This window comes from Prinia subflava, chromosome 2 (assembly GCF_021018805.1).
Source record: "Prinia subflava isolate CZ2003 ecotype Zambia chromosome 2, Cam_Psub_1.2, whole genome shotgun sequence".
Classification (NCBI taxonomy): Eukaryota; Metazoa; Chordata; class Aves; order Passeriformes; family Cisticolidae; genus Prinia; species Prinia subflava.
The window spans coordinates 113,394,252-113,419,122 of NC_086248.1; the positions used below are offsets into that span (position 1 = coordinate 113,394,252).

Genomic DNA, 24,871 nt, shown 5'->3' on the forward strand with positions numbered 1-24,871 from the left:
CCGCCGTGTCCCGCCGTGTCCCGCCGTGTCCCCGCCGTGTCCCGCCGTCCCTGGGAATCCCAGGATGGGACCACCGTGGGTGATCTGGTCCAGGCTCCCTGCTCAGGCACGGCACGTGGCACAGGAGTGCATCCGGGCGGTTCTTGGCTGTCCCCAGCGGGGACACTCCGCAGCCTCTCCGGGCGTTCTGTCCCGGTGCTCGGGCACTGCACAGGGAGAAGTTCCGCCCCGTGTTCCTGTGACACTTCTGTGCCTCAGGGTTCTGGGTGCTGCCCGGCCCCCACACAGCCTGCTCTGTGCTGTGACCCCTCTGCAGACTGTGACAGGCACTGCTGAGGTTCCCTTTAGGGTCTCCTCTCCAGGATGAGCCGGCTCCCTCAGCCTTTCCCCAGAGCTGAGGTGCTCCAGCCCCTCCATCGTTTGTCACCCAGCGCCGTGGGCAGCGGTGGGAGAACACGAAAGTCTGGAATCCCTCTGGTTCCCCTGGCTAATGTCAGAAATGAGAACCAATGGAGGCTGCTGGAGCGAGCTGCTCTTTGGGAGCGAGGTGATGCTGCGCTGTGTGTTGGTACCATGTCTCTGGTGATTAATTCTCCTCGTCAGGGGCTGTAGCAGGGTGGGTGGCAGGCAGGTTAAAAGCCTGTCGTGTCAGCACCAATATTATCACTGCAAATGCACCATGAATCAAGAGTTGCAGTGCAGCAGTGTCAGCCCCGCGGCCCTGGGGCGGTTCCAGCCCTGCAGCCCCCTCCTCCCACCCTGCTGGCTCCGGGCAGGTCTGGGGCTCTGACACTGCCCTGGTCTCGTCCCTGCTGCAGAAACCAGCTGCACACAAGTCTGGCCTGCTTCCAGCTCCTTTCCAGCTGATCTGAAATGCCCATACCAAAAAATCGACATTCTTATTCTTTGCCCATACTTCTCTGTTACCCTGGTTTTGAAGACTTTTCTAAGCCTTCTGTAAGGTTCTTCATATTGGAGTCAGAAATGTTACCTTATCACACTTTCTACTGTAAACACTGGCCGTGTTTTGCTGTCTTTCATTGTTTACATATTTCTAGGTGGGAGGAGAAAGGTGATTGACAGTTGGCTTGACCAGTGTGGGTTGAGAGGTAGAATTCCATCCTCCAATCCACAAACCACAGAAGAAATGTATAAAACTGAGTTTTGTAAATAAACTCGCCCCTTTTTTTCTTCCTGCTTCGCTCACCAGCGTGTCCTCGTGTAGTTCTTTCTGTGTCCGCAGTGATACTTCTCTTCCTCGGGGTGCAGGCTTCTATCAGTCTGATAAGATTTGTTTTAAATGATAAAGAAACATTAAAATCATAGCTAACTGGATGAGACTTTGCTTTCTTATTTGATCCTGGAGCAACTTGTATGTACCCAACCTAATTTCTACCCTCAGTACTAATGCAACGGATTAGACAAATTCCATGTTTTACAATAGCAGTAGCAATTAATCCAAACAATATAATTGCAATTAATTATAGGCTGGATAAAACTGTGCTGTGGTGCATGAGTTCATGGAGACCACCCTCTAAACCTGTGGCAGCAATGGTGGGTTGTAAATATTTGTGTTTCCAAGCCGCTCTCTTGACTTCTCCATTAGTACACATGATCTCTGCTGATGCTATTGATACTCCCTTTCCAGAATCCCGTGGATGCTCTTGAAATCTCTGCTCTCAATTAATTGCTCATAGCAAACTCATAGCAGTTTTCTGCAGGGAATTCAAGTCTCCCTGCTCCTTCCTGTTAACACCCACAAATTAGAACAATCCTTTTTCCAAATTCCCCGTTCCTCCTCACTGCTGGTTTTCACTTCTCTTTGCTGGCACCATGCCCTGCTCACCGGGGACATCATTCCAGAGCTTTCAGGAAAGAGGGCCCTCTCTGGCCCAGCCATTAGGCTGAGGCTCCAGAGGATAATTCCAGGGGGTCAGGAATAGCCTGTGCAGGAGGCAGCAGAGACAGAGACTCTTGCAAAGAGCCCCTCTTTGCCACGCCATGCTCAGGTAGCTCCCCATCCTCCTCAGTACACAAATCTGCCCCTGATCCCCATTTGTTTGTGTCCACCATCCCCTCCCACAAAACACGGTCAAGATCCCAAATCTGTGCACAAAATGATAACATTTATTGAAAGAGTAAATTTTTTTTTAATACAAAAGAAAGCTCTGTACATAGTACTGTGATTACTTCCACATCCTTCCAGAAACACAACCCTGGAAACTGGAGGGAAAAAAAAAATAATCCCACACACACTTATGCGTACACACACACACACACGCGCGCACACACACCCCTCAAACCAGTAAAATGAACTAAAAATGTCACCACACAATAAATGCCATTATTTCCCTGATACACAAGTGTTCTTACAAGTCTGCACTTAAATAAAATACACCATTAGCGTTTAACCAGCGTTGCCCTTGGGGAGCCAGGGAGGGGATGCAGTCAGACACCCTCAGCAGCAGGGGCTCTGCTGCCCTTCTGGCCCGACAGCTCTGCTCCAGTGCCAGCAGAAGCAAAGCAGAGCAAAGCCAGGCCACAGTGATGTGCTGGGGCAAAGGACAACGCTAACTCTGACCCCACGCTTCTCCCTGCATCAACTCCTAGGTACCCACACGGTTTTGGAAGCATCACTGAGTAGTTTCCTATGCCCAGCCATGGGACACGGCTCAGCACTCCCACAAGCTCTGAGCTGCGTGATTTGCATCAGTCTTAGAGCAAGAATTCGAAGGGGAGGCAGCAGGCAATGTCACCCTCACTAGATGGGCCACTGCACTCCCCACAAGGCCTTCCCAGGCTGCCACCAGATCGAGGGCTGAAAGACCCTTCTGGAACTCTGCACAGGGAGCTTGGAGGAGATCTGTGCTGCAGAGGGGCAACTGCAGCCCAGATCATCAGGCAGGAGCTCAGGAGATACTGCCTGCACAAGCACACAGGGGAACAGGGGTCAGCCACTGCTGGTCACTCAGCACAGGGAGCAGTGGGGACACCGTGTCCCTCAGGCAGCCCTGCTCCACGCCAGGAGCGGTGACAGTGACACAACTGCTGCAGGCCCCCGGGGCAGAAGGGAACATGGGTGATCAGAACAGCCAGGCTGCCTCTGGCTCCCGGGCACACTGCAGCTGCCTGCTGCTGAAAAACAGCTTTACCACTTCCAGAGACCAGCCCCTGCTCCACTCGCCTTCTGCCCATCCAGCCCAAGTGATGGGTGTGGAGTCCTCGGGACAGGGAAGCAGGAAACAAGCACCCCGCTCGGTTCAGCTTGATCCCTGGCACATGCTGGTGGATGGAGAGTGCAGCTTAAACGCTAATGCTGAGGGAACATGTCCAAGGTTACAATACAAACTCAAAAGCAAGGCCCCTTTCCTGCCTCCGTGCCCGCCCACCCACCCCTCTCCCATCCCCCTGGTACAAACCCCATTAAAACTGTACAGGAGCCAAACTTTTATTCCTTAAAGAATTACATAAATACTGAGTTTAACACTTAGAAAAATAAAGTAATTTTCTTTTTTTTCTTTTTTTCTTTTTTTTTTTTCTCCAAGGCTTCTTTTGTCTTTAACTTAAAAAAAAAAAAAAGTTACAGTAGCTGCTTCTTCCCCTAAGGATTCAGCAGCTTCTCTCACTTGCTCACTCTCCCTCCAGGGACAGGGCTAGGTAGCAGAGCCATTCACAGCAACTCCCATGCAGGACCAAGCACGCCCCAGCCCTTCTCCCCGGCCTTGCTGAGCCCGTACAGGCATCACAGCTGCTCCCCCCAGCCCAGGACAGCCCGTAGGTTACCCTGGCGCTCGGGGAAGAGCCTGCGGCCTGCCCGGCAGCTCAGCGCCCTGTGGGCTCTTCCCTTTGACATTTGTCTCTCCACCTTGCATCAGACACAGAAATTCAGAAAGCGCTGGCTGGAGCTGCAGGGGGATGCAGGGCAGACCCAGCCACGTTCCCCTGGGTGCAGGGAGTCCAGAAGCAGTGCGAGGGCTGAGCGCGGGGCCGAGCAGAGCACAGGGCCCCCGGAGCCCTCCGGGCATCTTTGTGTTCCTGGGCACCTCTCGACCCCCTCGCTGTGCAAGGGCGGCCACGGGGCAGGGCCAGGCGGGCTGGGGACGTGCCAGGCAGCCCCGGGGAGGCACTGAGGGCTCACTGTAGTGCATACGGGAGGGCAGGCCCTGCCTGCGCCCTGCCCTCCGGGGAGAGGGCACGCGGGCCCACAGATGCACGTGCCCGCTGGCCCCCCGTGCCGTCCGGAGCCCAGGGGGAGCGGCTGCGGCCAGGACCCGTCACCCCACAAAGGCACATTGCTGAGGCCAGCAGCACAGCCACAACCCGCTCTGCTCCAAGCTGCTCCTGCACCACGGCTCCGGGTCCGAGCCGAGCCCCGCGCGGAGTCACAACTCGTGGGCAAGGCGACTCGGAGCGCCCAGAGGGAGCCAGAGCCTCCAGCTGGGAATGGCCTGCGGTATTTATTTACAGTGCAGAGCAATCCTCCCCTCGAGAGACAAGTTTCTTTGGCTGGCGTGAGACAAGCGCAGCTATTGCAGCATCCGACGCCCCCAGCCCTGCGCGGCCCCACCCCGCGGGCCCTGCGGCCCCACGCGCGTGCCTGTGTGTGTGGGGGTGGGCGAGCGCGTGTGTGTGTGTGCATGTGTGGATGAAGGAAACGTGAAAAGGCAACAATAAATAACTGGTGCAGTCTGTACGAGAAGGAGTTGCTGCCAGCCCCGACACCGGCGCGCCGAGCCAGACACAGAAGGCCAGCAGCAGAGGCCTCTCAGTCACTCTTGGCGCTGTGTGAGGTGTCCAGGTTGACCACCTGCAGCTCCGTCAGGCTGCTGCCACTGCTGCTCTGCTGCCCGATGACAGCCATCTAGAGAGAGAAGGGAGGAGGAACCGCTGGGGACAGCGTGCCCTGAGACCGCGGGTGCCGGCAGCGGGGACACCGAGGGGACACGAGCCCCTCACCCCAGGCTGGGCAGCGCATTGCCAGGCCCCAGCACTGATCCTACCCTGCTGTGTCTGCCCAGACACACACAGGATGTGCAGGCAGAGGAAGAGCGAGAGTAACCCCTGAACACCTGCGAGTGCTGCTCTGTGCCTACCTGGTGAAGCTGGACAGCTGAGACTGGGATCTGAACCGTGCCTGATGGGGCTGTCAGGAAAACTTGGGGAACGCCACCTGCCACACAGAGAAGCACAAATGACACTGTCCCTCAAGCAGTGCTCCCCCACGGATCCTTTCTGTGAGCTCCGTGGAGCTGCTCAAGGACAAAGCTGCCTGTCTGCACACATGGAGACTTCCAGTAGGAAGCCACATGCACTGGTTTTCCAAATGCTGGGAGAAGCAGGCACAAAGCCTCAATCCAAGTCTTGCCCATGTGGCTTCTTGCTACTTTCCCCCATCATGCAAGCACATACCCTCTCCAGAGCCTCCTGGCACCCTGGCCCACACACTGCCCATCCCAGAAACCCTCACCCTCCTTTTCACCCATCAACAGCTCATGCAATCCTTTGCACAAGAGAAGGGCAAGACTAAAAACACACACTGAGCACCGCCCTCGCCAGTCCTTTGTGGAGCTGCTGCGAAGGAAACCCTCCGCGATCAACACCTGGCACAAACACGGATGGGCTGAGGAAAACCCGGGTGCCAGGGGAGCACTCTCGGGGGGCCCTGCCCTGCCCAGCTGCCTTACCCTGATCCTGCACCTGGCCGTGGGACACCTGCATCGCCGAGGGCGCCTGCGGGAAGGCGTTGAGCACCGCGAGCCCGCCGTCGGCCAGGCCGGAGGTGGGCGCGTACATCACCGCGTGCGGGCTGGGGTACATCATGTGGCCGCCCACGGTGGTTGGCACGGACGACGTCATGATGGTCGCCGGGAGGGTCACTGCCACCAGGACAGATGGCATGTCAGCACAGAGAAGGGACCCGCCCGCTGGGCACCCCACCCCGGCCACCCCTGGGTGCTGTGCCATGGCGGTGCCCATCCTTGTCCTCCAAGCTCCTGGGCAAGAGCCCCGGGGATCACGCAGGAGAGCTCAAACCTCTCCTTTCATGAGTGCCAAGGGGCAGGAAAACACGGTAGCCACACATCCCAGGACTAAATTCAACCTGTATCTCAATTCCCCAGTGAAATTTTAATGGAGCTGCTGAACTAGGTTCAGCCTGCATCGAGGCACCTGAACTGGGATTCTGCTGACAAAGAGATGCCTTCTGCACAGACAGTAAGTCTCAAGCAGATGTGGGCCAACGCCTCGTGCTAGAGGCAATGCTGGCTCACTCAGAAACCCCCCTGAGAACTGGGCAGCCTGTCCCAGCTCCGTGCTGCAAGGGAGAGCAGATGATGATGGTGTATCTGAAATCCCTTGTAAGGGGCCTATGCCTAGCACAGGAGCTGCCAACAGGGATGGATGAACCTGGGAAACTGTGGGAAAGCCTCGGGGAGAGCTGGCCTGAAGGAGCAGGCTCGGGGCAGGCAGGTGTGGGCTGCTTTCAGCAGAGGTCAGGAAGGCAGGCAGAGGGTGGTTACCAATATCTGTTCCGCTGGAAGAGGTCTGGGTAAGGTCAGTGCTGCTGTCACTAGAGGGAGACGTTTGCTGCGGTGCCTGGTGCACCTGGATTGCCTGGACTGGAACCTGCTGAGCCATGGTGCCACCTGGGGAGAGAGAGGAGCCCGTGAGCCTGGCCCCACAGGGATCCAGACACTGTGGGGAAAGCCCCCTGGTCCCTCTCTGGCTGCACACAGCCCCACAGCACAGCTCTGTGCTGCCCTTGGCGAGGCTACACAGAGGCAGCGAGGGGCAGAAACCAGAGACCAACACCTGCTCCTTCCTGGCACGTGGGCCAAGAAAGGATTAACTGGACCACAAAGCTCCGAGAGGGAAGAAAAGGCCACAATAACAGCTTTTGCTCAACTCCCAGCCCTGGGTCAGGAACATCTGGGATCCTCCTTGCCATTCCTGGTTCCACTAAGACACAGAACAGATGTGGGGAGGAGAGGGCCCAGCCTTTCCTCCCAGTGAGGAGCCAGCTCTGCAAGGATCCCCTTGCTGCACCGAGTGGAGCCACAAGAGCCCAGAAGCCCACACCAGCTGGGCTCTGCTGCCCTCACACTCTGGAGCCCAGCCCCAGCCTCCACTGGGCACTCAGGGTGCAGCTCTCACTTGTGGCCCTAAGGACACTACAGTGCCCTACAGAGGGATTAGACAACACCTGGTCTCAAGGTGTGCATCCCAGGGCTGCAGCCACACAGCCTCTGTCCCAGACCACTCCCTGCAAGGCACTTCAGATCCAGAAACACAGCTCGGCACAGAAACATTTCCTGAGGCTGAGGTCCTGCCTCCAGAGGGAGGAGCCAGGGATGCCAGAGAACAAGAATCACTGGCCAGCTTGCTCAGACTGGGCATTTCCCCACACACCACACCCCAGAGACACACATCAGTTATTCCCCTATCTCCTCCAGACCACCAGGGAAATCCAGTTCCCCTGAATGGGAGCCTGATGTCTGCCCAGGCCCCCAGGAGCCCTGAGCATTCCAAGAAAGCACAGAAGTTACCAGAGTCACGGACTTGGGCACAAAGGGAAATACTGTGTCACTCAGTGCTGGTCCTCAGATGATGGCTGCCACCACAGAGGAGAGCCCAGCCCTACTCTGAAACTCCATGCAGGACCATGTCCAGACCAGAAACAAACACCTGGAGAGCCTGAACTCAGAACAAGAAGGAATTCCTACAAAGGCCAGTGCACACAGGGCAGCAGAGCAGCACCATCACTCTGCTCTGTGTCTCCCCTAAGCCATCCCCTGCACGGTGGGTGCAGATACAAACACAGAAGCAGGGGCAGCTTCTCAGAGCCAAATGCCAGCACTCAATAAACAACCACTGGGCACGTGAGCCCCTGTGCTGTCCCTCCATCCGTTCTAGCAGCACAGTCCATCCTCAGCACATGTGCACTAGGGACCTGCCTCTGCTGCATTTGTCAGCCACAGGCCAAGCCCTGGGGCACGAGACTGGAAATCCACTGCTGCCCTCGGTCTGCATCCCCCAGGATGCTGCTCCTGCCTATGCCAGGCATTTTCTGCCCTGTCTTCCCACCTCTCCCAGCAGCCACAGCCAGGGCTCCCTGTGCTCTGCCTCCCCAGTGCTTCCACAGTCAGGGGTCAGCTCTGTGGCCAGGCCCAGGACCCGCAGACACCTCAATCCCCCACCTCTGGCAAGAGGAGAAGCGAGTGCTGAGCTGCCAGTGCCACAGTCTGCCCTCCGGCTCTGGCAGGGGGTGGCAGACTGCCAGCTGTGCCTGCTGCAGCTGTCCCCGTGCCCAGCTGGCCCTGCTGGCTGCAAAGAAGCAGGGGGTGAGGCTGTGACTGAGAGAGGGGAATGGCAGGGGGCCCCGGAGAAAGGGCAGCACCTGTCCAAAGGAGGGAGAAAGAAAGGCTTGGTCACCACCTGCTCTTTTTGCTCCCTCCAGGCGCCTCAGTGCTGCCCTGGGGTCTCAGCTCAGCTCCCAGCAGCAGGGCCAGCAGCACTGGCAGCACTCTGAGGGACTGTCACTGCCTGACCCTTCCCCAGCCACTGGCTGGGTTTGAGCATGGAGTCACAGCCCGGCTCACCTGGCAGCAGCAGCCACCCTGCGTCCCTTCTGCCCCCAGGTCCCCTGCGTCCCTTCTGCCCCCAGGTCCCCTGCATCCCTTCTGCCCCCAGGAGAACAGCAGCAGCTCCAGGTGCAGAGACTCGGGAGGCACTGACCTGACATGAGGGTGAAGCCGGTGGGTATGGGCATGAGGCCCCCCGACGTGACGGCGCTGGCCCCGGTGGTCTTGAGCACGGTGCCGTTGGCGCTGGTGACGGCGCTGGGGCTGATGCTGGCCGACACGGGCGCCAGGTAGTTGGTGATGGGGAAGGACGGGCCGCTGCTGACCTGCATGGAGGTGGAGGTGGTGGGGGCTGTCGGGATGGACGTCGTTCCCGGCAGGTTGGTGACGGTGAACGCGGGCTTCAGGGCGTCCTGGGGAAGGAGAGAGTGTGGCAGACCAAACCCGGGCTGCGTCCCCTTGCCAAACCATACCCCCAGAGCCTGCTGCCAGCACGTGGAGCACAGCCAGGGGAGCAGAGAAGGGCTGCTTGCACAAACACGAGGAGAGCTGCAGAGAGCTCCGCGTAAACTCTGGATGCAGGCCCGGGGCCACAGAGGTCCCCTGAGAGCCCTCCCTGCCACACACCAGGGGACACAGCAACCGCTCCACTCCCCGGGAGTCCCCAAAATGTCTGAGAAGGGAACAGCCTCGTTTTGGCACACACCAGGCAAGAGCAGCCCTGCAGGGACAAACATAGAGGCACAGAGTCTCCTGTCAGGAACACACAGCACTTCCCCTAGGGCAGGAAACACACGGCCAAGCACAAGCTGAGACCTGGCTCCTAAAGGCAGCTGGACGCTGGAAGGGACAGGGGAGAGGTGACTAAAGGCAAACTGGGCACCAGGGAGGCCCGAAGCCAGCAGCTGCCCTGAGAGCAGCCCTGGCAGGGCCTGGGGAATGCCTCCACACATCTCCTGAGGCAGAGGCCAGGAGAGCCCGAGCGCGGGAAGCACCTCTGTGCCAGTCCACTGCAGGAGATGGGCGTGAGGCAAACGCTTCCAGAGCACCCCACGTGTCCACTCCAGCCAGCACAGCCCTGCAGGGAGCATCAGAGCTCCGTGGCTGCCCAGGGACAGCCCAGCCAGAGGGGCTGAGCAGCAGCACGAGGCTCTGTGCTGGGCCTGAGAGACTGGCAGCCCAGGTGTGCCAGCAAGGGAGCAGCGCGTGCGCCAGGCTGCAGTAACACGTTAGCCTGCACAGCCACAAGGCATGTGTCTGGATGTGCCTTGGATCTGCAGGAACCCAGCAAGCCCAGCGTGATTCCTGCTGCCTCTGGCATCACACGTCACCTACCGTGCCTCCATCCCCCAAATCCCCTCTGGAATACCCAGGGTGCCCGTGACTCCTCTCCTGGCCCACTCCTGTGGCCCAGAGCACCCTGAGAGCGCGCTGCTCCACGGAGCCCAGGGCACAGAGCACAGGCAGCCTGCTGTCCCCGTGCCCTGACACAGCTGCCAGCACGCCTGGCAAGAGTTAAGGCTGCCACACTCCCACCCCTCCCACTGCAGCTGGTGGGCCCAGCTCTCCCACGTGCTAAGCCTTGTTCCCAGCTTGTCAGGCTGCCAGGAGCAAGGAATTCACAGCTCAACGAACAGCTAAAAAAGGGAAGGCAGCCCATTTTGGACAGGGGGATCCAATCCCAGGCACTCAGTCGTGCCCCAGGGCCCAGGGAGGGAGGAGAGCAACACCCCTCTGCCTTGGCACCAGAGTCCCTCAAGTCCAAATTAGAAGAGGCACGTGATAACAGAGCAAAGCCCAGCAGAGGCACTTTCCATTAGCTCAACCACAAACTCCTGCCATCCCACAGGAGAGATGTGGGTGCCCTCCCCACGTGGGAGACAGGGCAGAGTTGGGCAGGGCAGGTGCCGTTCCCAGCTGGAAAAGCCAGGGCTCCTCATCCCCAGCGACAGCTCTAAAGCAGTACACCCATGAGATATAACCCCCAGCAGCCAGGGCACTCAGCACTCAGCCCCAATCCATACTCCCAGGCCTGGAGAAGGCATCCCAGAAAGGTCACAGTTCTCTGCTCAGGGAGATTCTCAGGGCTCCCTAGAAAAGCAAATGCCAGTACAAAACAAAGGTGCCTGGGAGAGATGCTGTGGCAACAGACTTGAACCACACACAGCCCATCTCTGCCCTCCCTACTCTGCTGAGACTGGGATTCCTTTATTGTGCCTCTCTAGGGCTGCAGCAACAGCTCCCAAGGCAGAAAGAGAGCTGGGAGAGACGTTGGGATTTGACACCCACTGCCATCTCCTCCTGACTGTCTGGGGTGCCTCAGCGATCCCCTGGGCACCTTGGCTCTGCCCAGCACCCTGCAAAGCCCAGACCACAGGCATGAGGCACCTCATGGGCCACTTCAGCAGACACCACCCCAGGGACAAACCCTGAGGCACACAGCAGCCCTGAAAGCTCCTCCCTTCCTCACCCTGCTGCGCATCCATTCCAGCCCAGAGCAAACCTCAGTGCCTGCAAAAGCAGCACCCAGCAGAGGTGCAGCACCCAGCAGAGGTGCAGCACAGACCCACAGCACTGCTCTGCAGCATGAGGGGGTCACAGGGCACAGCCCAGGCCAGCTGTGCCCATCCTGGACCACAGCAAGGTCTTGGGACAGAAACAACCCCACTCCACACCTTTTAGGGACTGTTCAGCACTGGCCAGGCCCCCCAGACAGAATTATTACACAGGTGTAGCAGGACAACAGGCCTCAGAGGTATACGAGAAACCCCAAAGTGGTCTCCAACACTTGGTCTGTGTTCCAGATACAGCACAAAGTCCCACACTTTCCCATTCCAGGGAGATGAGCAGATCAGGGCTACTCCCATGCTCTCACCCCAATCTAGAGCCCCTGAGCTCCCTCTGAAATATCCTTTCCCACACAAGCACACCCAGGACACTGCACACAGGCAGTCCTTGGGGTCTGCAAAGATGAGAGAGGTATCCTCATGAGGATACAGTTACTGTCTCAAAAGCACAGCAAGCCCCAGCCCAGCACGCAGCAGGGAGCTGGCTCTGGCACTGCAGGAGGATTTCAGAGCTGCTGCTGGTGGAGCACAGAGGGATAACCAGCAGCTGCTGACTGCAGGTGACAGCCTGGCTGCACTGTCTCCCCACTCCGCTGCAGCACTGAACACAGGCAGGTTCTGTCCATACAGACATCTGGGAGGCAGAGTCCACAGAGCAAGGCCAGGGAGCCTTTTGGAGCATCCCACACGGCTGGACCTGACAGTCCGGGCACTGAACCTCCTGTCACCTCCTCCAGTGAGGCACCTGTACCCCAGCCTTGAGCACCACCCAGCCTCAGCATGGCCCCTGCACAGGCTCCTTCCATCCTCAGAAGCCTTCTTGGTCTGTGTGAATTGAGCTGGTCTGTGCCCGAGCACCCGCCAGGCTGCAGAAGGCACAGCAGGACAGCCCTGTGCCCAGGGCCTGCCATGGCAGGGGTGCATTTAGTCAGAATTTAGCATTTAGCAGGGCCATTGGGCTCCTCAGCCCCTCACCAAACCTGGCAGTGGCCACCAAGCCCGAGCACTGGGATGGAGCTCTCAGGGTTGCATCAGACAGGGAGAATGCAGAAGTTGTGTCAGAAAGCCTCTGTGGAGTAACTGCGCCCCAAGGGCACAGCTCCCTCGGGGCCAACTAGCAGGACTTCCAGGAAGAGCACAAAGGGAGATGATGTGGACAAGTCTCCTGACAGGGACAGGTAATTTGTCTCATTACCAAACACCCACAGGACCTGCCTTTTCATCCAGGAGCAGCCCAGCAGGCACAATTCCTCACAAACACAGGCTGCACCAGGGAGAGGCTGCTGGTGTTAGAAGGCTCCTTTGCCTGCTGGATAGGGCTGGCACAGCTCAGACTAGCAACAGGAGCACCCAGGGAAGACACGCCAGGCTGGGACAGCCAGGACTGCTGCTGGGACCTCACCAGCAGGGACCATCCTCTTAAGGGCTGCAGCACACAGACTCCAGGCACACTCCCACAGCTCCTCTGCCTGCAGGGATCTCTGTGGCTGCTGATGCTTCTCAGGCTCAGCAGCAATAAGCTTTTGCTTGGTGCAGCCCTGCACACATGTGGGAAGGGGACACTGAGGAACAGGGGGTACCCAGCAGCACCGTGACCAGAGCTGTTGTGGTGTCACAGCACAGAAACAGGCAGCTGAACAGCCCCAGACACGTCTCAGGGCTGCACTCTCTGCCTGTGCAATGACAGCAAAGAGGTCTCCAGGCTCTGTCTGCTCCACGTCTAGAGGCTACTGCATGCCAAGGTGCTGTGGGGCTTGAGCACAGACAGCTGGAGAGCTCCAGTGACAAGACCAAGGGAAGCACACTTCAGCAGCAAGCCTGGCACCCACGACACAAGCACAGGTACAGCAGGGCTGTTCTAACCCCCAGCACCCAGCAGAACTGCACACAGCAGTGGCACAGCCCCAAACTCAGCCTGGCATCCCAGGGTTGCACCACAAACTTCCCTGCCTGCCATCTCCAGGCACCTGTGGATGAGAGCCCCAGGCTGCCCAGGAGGCGGCAGGACGTGGGACACAGCCCTGAGGAACAGCGCCAGGGAGGGCAGGGACAGCACAGGGCCCTTCCAGCAGAAAAGCTGACTCTGCCCAGCTCTGCACCCACAGCCAGGCCACCCCGGGCAGCAGGCCACAAGTGACACGGGCAGGCAGGGGCCAGCGTCTGCAGGGACAACAGGCAGGGAGCAGACATGGGCTGTCCGGCCAAATGTTTCCATTCCCCATGTCCTCCCTGCCCCCTTCCAAAACAGCACCAAAGCAAGAGACAGCTGCAGCTTATAAGGAATGTGAGGGGCCCTGCCAGGGACTCTGGCGAGGGAAACCAGGCCTTATAAGGCCATGGAGGCAGAATCAAATTTTTATCAATGAGTGTGAGAGCATGGAGACGCCTGGGGAGAGATAACAGTGCTGAAAGCTGGCCAGGGGGGTGGGCTGGGCCAGCGGGGAGCCACGCTGCCAGGGCCAGGGTACCTGCCACCCGCCTGCCTCCCTCCTTCAATCACTGCTGCTGCCAGCCAGGGGCCAGCCAGCCCCGACAGGACACGAGCATGAGATAACATGAGCCCGCCGCAGTCACAGCGACAGGGGCTCATCCCCACTCCCAGCACTGCTGTTTGAGGAGGGCTGGGGCTGGCCAGACCCCCCAGCACCCCCCAGCCTCCCGGGGTGCCCAGGACGGTACCTTGGTCTCCCCGCTGCTGTCAGACTCGGACACCTGGTAGGTGAGGTCGGTCTCCTCGAAGCCGGTGGCGCTCATGCGCTGGTCGGTGGTGGGGTCCGAGCGCGGCGGCGAGTCCGGGGAGTTGAGGCACGTCTGGATCAGCGCCTTCCCCGTCTCGCTGGTGATCATGGGCTGCAGCTTCCGCGTGGCAAACGTGTACACGTGGCCCGTCTCGCTGGCCACCAGCAGCAGCACCTGGGTGCCCGTCAGCGTGGAGAGCTCGTAGGCCTGCCAGCAGCACGAGGGAAGAGCGGGGAGTCACGGGTGACAGGGACAACGCACAGAGTCCCCGCGTGTCCCCACCTTCCCAGAACGGCTTTTCCTTCTCTCCACACCAGCCTCAGCTCCCTGCCTCCCCAGAGGAGCCTGTGGCCTCTGAAACCAACCCGAGACTGGCTCCCTGCAGGCTGAACTGATCCCCTCTAGCACATGCCAGGAGGCCGTGGGCAGAGCGGTGCCCTCCACACAGCCTCTGAGAACGTGGGAACACGGGACTATCTCCATTCGGGAAATCCCACTGCCCTCTCTGGACATGTCTGGGTGCCTCCCTCACCTCACCTCTGAGTGGTGTCACTTGGCACACATCTCTGCTGCCTCATTCCCCTCACCAACATCCAGGCTCTGACCCAGATTTCCCTCCCAGACTCCAAATTTCTGAGCGCAGCTGCACCCAGGCACCCCTGCAGCGAGGCCACCATGCCCCAGGTGAGGAATACCTGTGCACTAGGAAGTGCACTCCTCATGTGCCATCACTGCACACCCAGTGCTCTCACACGAGCTCCTGCAGACAGGATGGCCTCACTCTACGTCCCGTGGTCCCACACACGCAGGACGTGCCCAGCAGTACCTCACACCCATTCCCACCCTGCCGGGGTGCACGATGCCCAGCTGAGCTGGCATGCAGCACTGCCCAGCTGTTCACAAGATGCTGTGAGCACCACCAGGGATGCAGATCAGCCAGCAGCATCCAAAATCCCCAAGTTCCTAATCTGTCTTTGCACACCGGGAACCACGGGTTGCACTCCGGACCGGCCGGGAGGCGGCCTCGGTCCCTTCTGTGGCCGCAGCAGCAGGTCCCGGGCCTCGGCGGGCCGGGGCAGCGCAGCTGTGCCACCGAGCACTCGGCGTTCTGCCGGCGGCTCACGGCGCCGCGGGCACCGCTCAGCTCCGCCCGGGGCTGGACGCCGCGCCGGGATGGGCCTCCCCGGGCACAGCGCACGCCCGGGGACCGCCGAGCACGGCGGCACCGCCGGCACCGGGGCTCCCGCTCCGCGCCCGGAAGGGGCCGGGGCCGGGCCGTGCCGCCCCCCCGGGCCCGCCCGCGGGACGGGGAAGCCGCGGCCGTTTCCGGGCACGGCCCGCGGCCCGCGCGGCGCCCGCTCCGGGCCGGGGCTCGCACGGACAGGTGGGTGCCGGCCGCCCCCCCCGCCCGGCCGGAGTGGCGGGGCCGCACCTTCTTCATGATGCCGGTCTTCCTCTTGCTGAAGGTGGTGTAGCGCCGCAGCTTGTTGTCGATGAACTCCATCTTGATCTTCACCCGGCCCCGCGTCTTCTTGCCGGGCTTGGCGCCGCTCACGGCCCCGCCGCCCCCGCCGCCGCTGTAGGCGGCCGCCGCCGCCGCTCCCGCCGCGGGCCCCGCCGCCGCCGCCGCCGCCTCGGCCAGGCCACGCTTCACGCCGCGCCGCTCGCCGCCCAGCTCCTCCTCCTCGGCAGACTCCGAGTCGCCCTCGCTGCCGCTGTACAGCGTCTCCCGTTTCAGGCAGCCCCCGGGCGCCCCCGCCGCCGCCCCGCCGCCGTTCGCCCCACGCGGCACCGGCGACCGGCCCAGCCCCGAGCCGCGGGCCAGCGCGGCGGGGGCGCCGTTCCCGGCCCCGGCCTGGCTCGGCAACATCGCGGCGGCGAGCGCGGGTCGGGTCGGGCCGGGTCAGGCCGGGCCCGCCATGTCCCCGCCGCGCTCCGCGCTCACGGCCCCGCTGCGCCGCCGCCCCCGCCGCGCCGCGCCGCCCCCATATAAAGCGATACAATGTTGCCTTTTATGGCCAGGCCGCTCCTTATATGGGGCGAGACGGCGCCCCGGCGGGAGGCGCCACGCCATTGGCCCGCGCCCGCCCGGCGCCGCCGCCCATTGGCCGCCGCTTGGCGTTTGATTTGCATACGGCCGGGCCGCGCGCGCGTCACGGCCGGGCCGGAGCACGCAGGGCGGCTCTTAAAGGGACCGCGCGCCCGCGCAGCCGGAGCGGGCCCGGGCAGCGGGCGGGGCGGGCACCGAGCGCCGGGACGGCCCCGCCGCCGCCCCGCTGTCCCCCGCCTGCTCCGGGCGCGCGGGGCCTCGCGGGGGCCGCAGCACGTGGCGCGGAGATCGCCCGCCTCGCCATCCCCGGGCTCCGCGCCCGGCTCCGGCCGTGCCACCGGCGCTGCCCCGGCACCGCCGCAGCCCGGCGGCTGGCACCGCCTCTGGGCTCGCTGCCGCGGAGGCACCGGCAGGGCGCGGGAATCAGGACCGAGGCAGCTCCGTGCCAAGCACACAGCGCTGGAGGCGGGCGGATCACGGGCTCTGGAGAAAAGCTCTCCCCTTGCACAGGATGGGAGCAGCTGCCTGCAAAGCCCCGGGGGGAGGCTGCGGGTCTGTCCCGCGGCCCGGCGCGGTGGGACAGACACCTGCACAGGGAGAAGGGGCTGCCCAGCCCCGGGCCCTGCACGTCCGATGCCCCAAGCGCTCGGCCCAGGTCACATCCTGCGTGCAGTGTGAGCCGGGCCCTCCCGGCACAGGGACAGCACACAGGACAGCAGAGGTGCGAGAGGGAGGAAAGGCAGCTTCCCACCCCCTGTCCTACCAACAGGAGCTGCAGCCCAGGGCAAGACCTCACCTCTGGCAGCGGCAGTCCCGCCACAGCCCCGTTTTGTCTCCTGGGCACCCCAGGGAGGGCTCTGTAGCTGGCACAGCCCTTTCCCTATCTGCCTCCCCAGTCAGAGGACACACGTGCTCCCCAGCAGCCCTCACAGCTGTCCCCAGCAGCCCCGGGCCAAGCTCCTCCAGAGCAAGGGAGTGACAGCACCCCCGGCACCCCCTCCCTGCCACCCCCCGCCTCCCCCTGCCAGCCGTGCTCCTCCAGTGAGCACACAGGCCATTTATAGCTCCCAGCAGGGCTGCTGGGACTCACATGCCTCCCATCACATGCCCTGGCCCCCCTCCCTGCGAGCGGAGTGCAGACCACACCTGGCGCAGGTGAGGCCGTGTCCTGCCAGGCTGAGGGACCCTCACCCCAGCGAGGCTGGGCACAAGGAGCTCACGGCCACAGCCAGGGCACTCCCCCCGTTTAGCACGAGTGTGCAGTCACTGCAGGTAGCAGCATTTGGGTTTGTCTCGCTCATGGGACAGCTCCACACTCCTTGTCCCCTTCTCTTCCCTGGGCCTTCCAGCTGCAAGGCTTTCTGCTCCCCAGGCTGCAAGAGTGTCTAACACAGGCAGGAGGTGAGGCCCGGCTCATCCCTTGTGCTGCAGTCCTTGTCCTCCCAAGCCTCATCCTGGGGGTGCTTTCCAAGCTGCCAGTCCTGCCTGTGCTCTGAACAGGCGCAGAGCTCCAGCCTGCCCCAGCTTCCTGGGATGCCAATCTGCCACCAGGGCAGTCAGACCCACCCTGGAGATGTCCCCAGCACACCATCACCCACAGCCACAGGCTTCCAGCAGCTCCTCACTTCACCACGCCAGCAGCCACTGACAGCTGAAAGCAGCCTAAAGCAAGTTTTGAGCCTTCAGGGCTTTTCTCATTTACAACTCCTGCATCATAAAATTCCCATTTCGAGCCCTGCATTTGTTAGCCCTGTTCTAACACAGCTTTAGAGCACAGCACTTCACACGATGCCTTAAAAGCCTCTTACCTGGTTTCCCCCAAAGTCACCTCCAGACAAGCTGCCTGACAGCTCCACCACAGGAGCACGGACCCTGCTGCCAGCATGTCCCCAGCCCTCTACAGCCCCTTTCCAATCCTCCAGGCCATTGCAACAAGTGATTCTTCATCCTTTTCCAGCTCTTCATCCCTACAGGAGCTTGCTTAAAACAAACCTGAACGTACAGGCCTGAGCTTAAACACAGCTCAGGAGTGTGGGCAAGTCCCAGCTGAGGCTGCTTAGGACAGTCAAGGCCCTTTTGTTTCCACACAAGCTGCAGAGGAGTCCCAGGGCAGCAGAGGGAATCAGAGCAAAGCACAAAGCCCTTCCTGGAGCTGCACAGCAGATCTGTGCACTCCTGCACCAGGGGTGCTCCAAGGATGCAGCGGTGCAGGGGGAATTTGGGTAACTTAAGGGCAAGAGAGAACATCAGGGACTGCTGGGGATGCCTGGTTTGGAGGTCTCTGCGCTTCAGGGAGTTGTTCACTGGGACTAACACACATCTGCTTACACTGTTCAGTAAATGTTCAGTCTTGCCCCCAGCTGGTGGCTCTCTAGGTGGACCTGGGCTCTGATGGAGCCACATGGTTCCTTCTGGCCCTGGATACCACACCTGGGCTCCTCTAAGGTGTTCCTTCACTCCGGGCTGAGGCTGGATCCCACCTCTGCCCACTGCCCAAGTGCTCCCATGCTCCAGCAGGGGCTCCAATTCCCTGCTCTGCTCCACCTTCAGCCAGGACTGTACCTGCCCAGCCTGCTGCTTCCAATTACTTCAGCCAACATCCGTGCCCCCTCCCCACTGACACAGAACTTTTTCATGGCATCACTCCCAAAAACACACAGGCCTAACCCCCATCATTCCGTAATCTTTGGGTCTGGAGTTGGTTCTGGATTTGGTGTCTTCCCACTTGGGTGCTTCCCTGTGTCCTGGGTACAATGCAGGATGTATTCCATTCCCCGCTGTTGAAACAGGTTGAAGAGGTGTTTTCCTTTATCTCATAACTCCAGAGAGGAGGGGGCTTTTTCTGCTATTGGGCAGCTGTTCAAACCAGCTGGGGCAGGGCTCTTTATCCCTTCCAGGACCCAGCCTCCCTCCAGGGGATCTCTGCTGTCCATGGGCCATCGAGGCTCACTGCAGGGCTGATACAATTCCATCATCCATGGGAGATGCTGCACCCAGGGGAGGAGCCCAGCATTCCCACCTGGATAAACCCTGGGATTCAGAGCCCAGCACAGCCTGTGTGCACTGCATTCCCACCTGGATAAACCCTGGGATTCAGAGCCCAGCACAGCCTGTGTGCACTGCATTCCCACCTGGATAAACCCTGGCATTCAGAGCCCAGCACAGCCTGTGTGCTCTGCATTCCCACCTGGATAAACCCTGGCATTCAGAGCCCAGCACAGCCTGTGTGCACTGCATTCCCACCTGGATAAACCCTGGCATTCAGAGCCCAGCACAGCCTGTGTGCACTGCATTCCCACCTGGATAAACCCTGGCATTCAGAGCCCAGCACAGCCTGTGTGCACTGCATTCCCACCTGGATAAACCCTGGCATTCAGAGCCCAGCACAGCCTGTGTGCACTGCATTCCCAGAGTAACACCAGACCCATCTCACACCAATAGACCCTGCTACAGGATCATCCCTGCTCCAACAGAGCCACATCTGTCACTGCAGGAGGGCTGCACTGGACTGCTCCCAACACCCTGACCAACAGGGAGTCAGGCTGTGCTCTGACTCTGGCAGAGTTTTTCTTGGTTTGCTTTCTTGTACTACAACATTCCTAGTAAGAAACTGTTACTCCTATTCCCATATCTTTGCCTGAAAGCCCCTTAATTCCAAAATGATAATAATTCAGAGGGAGGGGGTTTACATTCTCCATTCCAAGGGAAGCTCCAGCTTTCCCCGGCAGACCCCTGTCTTTCCAAACTAAGACAAGCTGGCAGAACAAGGGTGGTACACCCCAAATCTTTGGCATCTCTGGTCTTTAGCCACAGCAGCACTGAGATTGTGCTTGGCCAGGCCACCATGGCCAGGCCACCACAAGTGGCTTGGCTGCAGGAATCAGAGTGCAGCATTCCTGCCTGGAAGGAAGGACAGCAGACAGGAGAACCCACAGGAGTGGAATGGATGTGAGGAGTGGAACAAAAGGACATCAAACATCAGCAAATGCACAGACAGGTCACCTGCAAGCTGGAGAGCACAAAAGCAGCAGTGTCACAAGCCTCACACCCTTCACAAGGGTTGCACACACACACTGGGGGGCAACAAGAGGGACGTGAGGCTGCAAGGGGTGGAAGGAAAGGCACATCCTGGTGCCTCTGCCCCTAGCAGGTCTGCCCAGCATGCTCAGTGCCACGCTGTGGCCAGGCCCTCTGCTCGTGGGGGCAGCCAGGGCTCAGGGTGGCAGGCACCTACTGCCAAGCCCACTGTGCCAAGGAGCACCAGGACCAGTGAACTAGACCTGGCTGTCCCCAGCCAGAGAGGGGCCCAGCACCAGCCACTGCCACAGCTCAGCTGTGGAGAGTCCACAGCTCCCACCTGCAAGACACACATGTTGGAAAAGGGACAAAGACCTTTGGTAACTCGCAGAGCCACTGCCAGCAAGCTCTTTTGCACCCAGTGTCCAAGCCTGGACCACACCTGAGCTCAGAGCCTGATAGCATATTGCAGGAAATGAACACTTTTCCCCCTCCAGCACCTCCATAACCTCCTTGGGTAGCAGAGATGGGAAGAGATCCTGGACATTTCTCATCATCCCTGATTAAAGCAGAGCCAACTACAGTGGATACCTCAGGACTTGGGTATCTGATGATGATGATGGAGATGCCACAGCCTCTCTGGGACTCAGACCTTTATTACCCTTGGGGGGAAGCATTTCCCCTAATACCCAGTATGAATGTCTCTCGTGCAGCCTATGCCCACTGCCTGCAGTTCAGCCCCAGCAGGCCTCCTGCAAAAGCTCAGACCTGTCTATATAACCCCAGGACAGAGCTGTGCAGCCCTGCTGATCCCAGTGCCTCCCTCTGGCTCCACGGGACAAGCCCAGGCTGCCTTGGCTCACGTTGATGCTGTGGGGATTGGGGCTCCTTGGACACCGTGTGCACTTTCCACCCCAAGAGGAGACTGCCAGGACCCTGCCGTGTCCAGGGCCATCAGCACAGAGGAGAAGGCTGCAGACCACATGTGACAGCAGGACATCCCCCAGTGCCCCCACCCAGGCCTGGCCCTGCCAGCATCCTGCAAGCAGCAGCAGCTGAACTCTCCTGTACAGAACCACGACCCAGCGTGGGCCACAGAGGAGGGTGCACAAACCTGGCAGTACCTGAAGTGAGGGCAGCCAACCAACACATCCAGGAGTGGTTCTTTGCTGGTTCTCTTTTGGAGTCTGAGGGAGACGTTTTCTCCTGAGACAAGCCCCTCCTGGAGAGCAGCCCGTGACTGCCCACAGAGACAGGAGTGCTGAGGCCAAGTGCTCCCTCAGGGCTGGGAACAGCACCTCAGATTCACCTGAGAAGGGGGCAAAGGGGTTAAACACAGCAGAGAGATGCCTGAGGAGTGAGCCCCAAACCCTTCCCAGGATCCGTGTGGAGGAAAACCGCTACCTGACAGCAATGTTTTACAAAGACAAAAAAAAACCAAAAAAAAAAGCGCCTTCTTTATTGAGAGCAGCACATAAAAACCCAACAAAACCCAACCCTTCTTGGCTGCAGTACCCTCCACTCAAGCAAACAAACTAACCCACTCTAGGCTGCATTCCAGTAACAGAAATACTATGGTAGGGAGGAGTCAGCACTCTGGAAGAGGGAGACGGGGGGCTCTGCCCAGAGTCGTAAGTACAAAAAAAAGGCACAGGGTAACTGGGAAAGGTAGTGAGCTCCTTCATATGCCAGGCACTTTGTGCTCCTGTTGGCTGGCCCGTCCCCACGGGGCAGGGCAAGGCGGGCATGCCTAGCACAGACGGACGGAGAGAGCCGGGCCGGGCCGGCAGAGATGGACGCCCGAGCTCCATCCACACCAGCAGCCTGAGGGCACCGGGCTGAGCAGGCAGGGGCAGGAGGCAGCAAGGGCTGTCTTTTGGGACCCACTGGGGAGGGGCTGGGGCTGGGGGACACTGGCTTGTGCTTTGAGTCCGGCAGCTGCTGATGCGGAGCTGCTCACTGGTGCGTCGGGGTCGGGCTCAGCGAGGGGCACACGCAGAGCCCCGTCCCCCCGCCACATCCTCCAGCGGCAGGGCTGGGCCTCAGGCCTTGGTGTCGGCCGCGCTGTCCCCCAGGGCGCCGGCCAGCTCGCCGAAGGACGGCCGGTCCTTGGGGCTGGCGGCCCAGCAGCGCTGCATCAGCTTGGCCAGGCGCGACGGGCACCCCTCGGGCTGCGGCAGCCTCGTCTTCCCCGACTGCAGACCTGGCACGAGAAGGGAGAGAAGCCCAGAGCGCCGTTGGGAAGGGCTGGGATCCTCTCTGCGGGGTGCACAGACAGCAGCAGCCTCCCCAGCCGGACCAGCACTGTCCCATAGCGCGTCTGGCCCCCTTTGCACGTGAAAAGCAAGCAGGCTACAAGGGACAGCACGAGGCCCTCCACATACCTGCTAGGACCTCATCATCTGCCAGCGGAGCGTAGGGCATCTCCCCATGCGTGAAGACCTCCCACATGAGCACCCCGAAGGACCACACGTCCGACTTGGTGGAGAACTCGTCCTCCAGCACGGCCTCGGGCGGCATCCAGCGCAGCGGGATCCAGGCCTGGCGGAAGTGGTAGTACTCGCTGCGGGCGGGACAGGCAGGCAGGCGGTGAGAACGGGGCCATTCCCTCCCCTCCCCTCCCCCTGCCGGCTCCCTGACCTGTTGTACACGTCCTTGCTGAGGCTCAGCGAGGAGACCTTGACCTGGCGCTGGGCGCTGACCAGGCAGTTCCTGGCTGCCAAGTCCCGGTGCACAAACCTGCCGTTGGACAGGTGCTCCATGCCCAGGGCCACCTGTGTGCACAGAGACACCTGAGCCCAGAGAGCTGTCAGCACTGCTGCCCCCCTCGGCGTCCCCAGCCCCACTGCCAAAGCTGCACGGTCACCTTATGTTTGGTAGTGAGTGGCTGTGGCTTCAGAGACTCATCTTTGCTCTTGGAGATTCTCAGGAACTGCTTCAGGTCCCCCTGGGAGAGAGAACAGCACCTCAGAGTCAGCACCTCTACATCCAGACACATCTCACTGGCTCCTGCAGTGCCTGGACGTGGCAGGCCCACAGATCCTCATCTCCTGATCCATGGCTCCTGCCTGTCCTCCTGCTCCCTGCCTTGTAGGGCAAGCCAGGATCTTGTTTCTGGGCCTCAACCGGCTGAGATCAGGGCAAGCAGGCCTGAAATCTCCAGGTTTTTCATGCCCCACATTTATTTCTTTCCTACAAACTCCAGACTCCTCACAGCCCTCAGCATTCACAGCCATTCTGGAGCACGGAGTGCCACAGCTCAGCTTACACAGCTGAGTCCAGGACATAAACCAGCAATCAGGAGGATGTGGAGGACAAAGTCACTTCCAGATCCTGCAGGAGACTGCCCTTCCCCTTGAGGCTCCTCCAGAGGCTGGAACAGCAGTGAGCTCAGCCTGGTCTCCTCCCCGCTTGCCCACCCTGTGCTGCCAGCCCCTGTCCCCCTCACCAGGTCGCCGTACTCCAGCACCATGTAGTGCGGCTCTGCCTCGCGGCACAGCCCCAGCAGCCGCGCCACGTTGGCGTGGCTCAGCTTCCCGAACATCTCGGCCTCCCGACGGAAGTCCAGCTGCAGCTGCTCGTCCCTGCTCTGCAGGCTCTTCACCAGCACCAGCGCCTCAGCCTCGCCCTCCTCGGTGCCTTTGGCCTTGGCCAGGAACACTTCACCGAACTCTCCCCTGCCTGGAAGGACAGACAAGCACACGGACAGGCATCAGGAGAGCACAGGGCCTCTGCACCCAGCACAGCCCGTGCTTCTCCTGGGACATGCTGGGGTTCACCCCCAGGCCTCCTGCCGGAGCGGGGACGAGCCCAGGGGCCCAGCATACCCAGGGTTGTGATTGTCTGCAGGTTGGAGCGTGGGAAGTGCATCTTGTCGGCAGCGCTGTGGCGCTTGCTGGCCCCGGAGCTGCCGCCCAGGTTGGTCAAGGCCACCTCCTCCTGAATCTCTGCTGTCATCTGCCCGTTCTGCAGCAAGGCACCGCCTGCCAGGGAAGCACAAACAGCCTCAGCATCCTAACAGTGCAAGTTATTCTGGGGCTCAGGCCCTGCTGTGGCTCTGACACTCCAGGCACTCCAGCCTGAGGTGCAGCCCCAGGCAGCAGAGCGGCCTGGCCTCCGTCTCTGCCCCGTCTCTGGCAGCCCAGCAGCCCCTGAAATCAGATGCTGAGCCATGGCCTCGGTCCCAGAGCCAGCCAGCCCCATCTGGCCCTGTCCATCCCTCTGTGCCAGCCCCAGGCAGTGGCCACATCCCAGCTACCCCTGACAGAACCGCACAGGACGGCAGCAGGGGGTGGGATGGAGAGGCAGGGATGGAGCAGAGGGACACTGCTCACAGCAACCACAACCTCGGGATACCCACGAGACTCTCAAGCCTATTGGGCATCAGCTGCTGCAGTCCCTGCTCCTTACTCACTTCCCTTTACTCACTTCCCCCCTTGGGAATGTCCTTGGAGATGCTGAACCTGTAGGACCAGCCCAGCCTGGGTCTCAGCTGGCTGGGTTAAAGCAGGGCTAGGAGACGCTGTCCTTGCAGTCAACCCCAGCAAGCTTTCTGCACAGAACCTCACCAGAAACCTCCCTAGCACAGGCACAAGCCAGAGAACAGGACAAAACACGAGTGCCTTGAGAAAACAGCAAACCCTGCATTTTGCAGGCAGCTTGCATAGATGGCAAACCTTGGTTTTGAATGTGTTTACTGCCTGGATCAGACCTGGTTACCTGTAAGTGGTACTTTCCAGAAGGTGAAGGCAGGAGTTGGAGTGTAAAGCAGGGAACAACCCTGAGCTGGGGTCACTCACACACCTGCAGCATCACTCTGCACATCTCCATTCCATGCTCCTGGAATAAGCACTAGGCAAACAGCCACGCAAGAGGAAATTTCAAAATTAAGACAACGCAGCACGAGGTAGCTCCAACAG

General features: G+C 60.5%; 2 protein-coding genes across 3 annotated transcripts in view; both read right to left on the bottom strand.

Moving 5' to 3' along the window:
* Window positions 1-3,432: 3,432 nt before the first annotated feature.
* On the bottom strand, window positions 3,433-15,767 carry SRF (serum response factor). Its single transcript, XM_063391703.1, has 7 exons — window positions 15,318-15,767; window positions 13,826-14,092; window positions 8,734-8,992; window positions 6,519-6,644; window positions 5,685-5,876; window positions 5,094-5,170; window positions 3,433-4,861 (listed from the first exon to the last, which is right to left on the bottom strand). The coding sequence occupies exons 1-7, from the start codon at window positions 15,753-15,755 to the stop codon at window positions 4,766-4,768; spliced, it is 1,455 nt and encodes a 484-aa protein (XP_063247773.1). The 5' UTR covers window positions 15,756-15,767; the 3' UTR covers window positions 3,433-4,765.
* A 5,621-nt stretch (window positions 15,768-21,388) lies between these two features.
* The window catches only part of PTK7 (protein tyrosine kinase 7 (inactive)), a 30,914-nt gene continuing 27,431 nt past the window's right edge, over window positions 21,389-24,871 (bottom strand). For both annotated transcript variants that reach the window (XM_063391706.1, XM_063391707.1), the window contains exons 15-20: window positions 23,780-23,935; window positions 23,401-23,633; window positions 22,819-22,899; window positions 22,593-22,744; window positions 22,337-22,515; window positions 21,389-22,155 (exon numbers count right to left, since the gene is read on the bottom strand). In XM_063391706.1, the coding sequence (XP_063247776.1) occupies window positions 21,995-22,155; window positions 22,337-22,515; window positions 22,593-22,744; window positions 22,819-22,899; window positions 23,401-23,633; window positions 23,780-23,935 (962 nt within the window). In that variant the 3' untranslated portion in view covers window positions 21,389-21,994. The remainder of the gene's footprint in view (window positions 22,156-22,336; window positions 22,516-22,592; window positions 22,745-22,818; window positions 22,900-23,400; window positions 23,634-23,779; window positions 23,936-24,871) is intronic.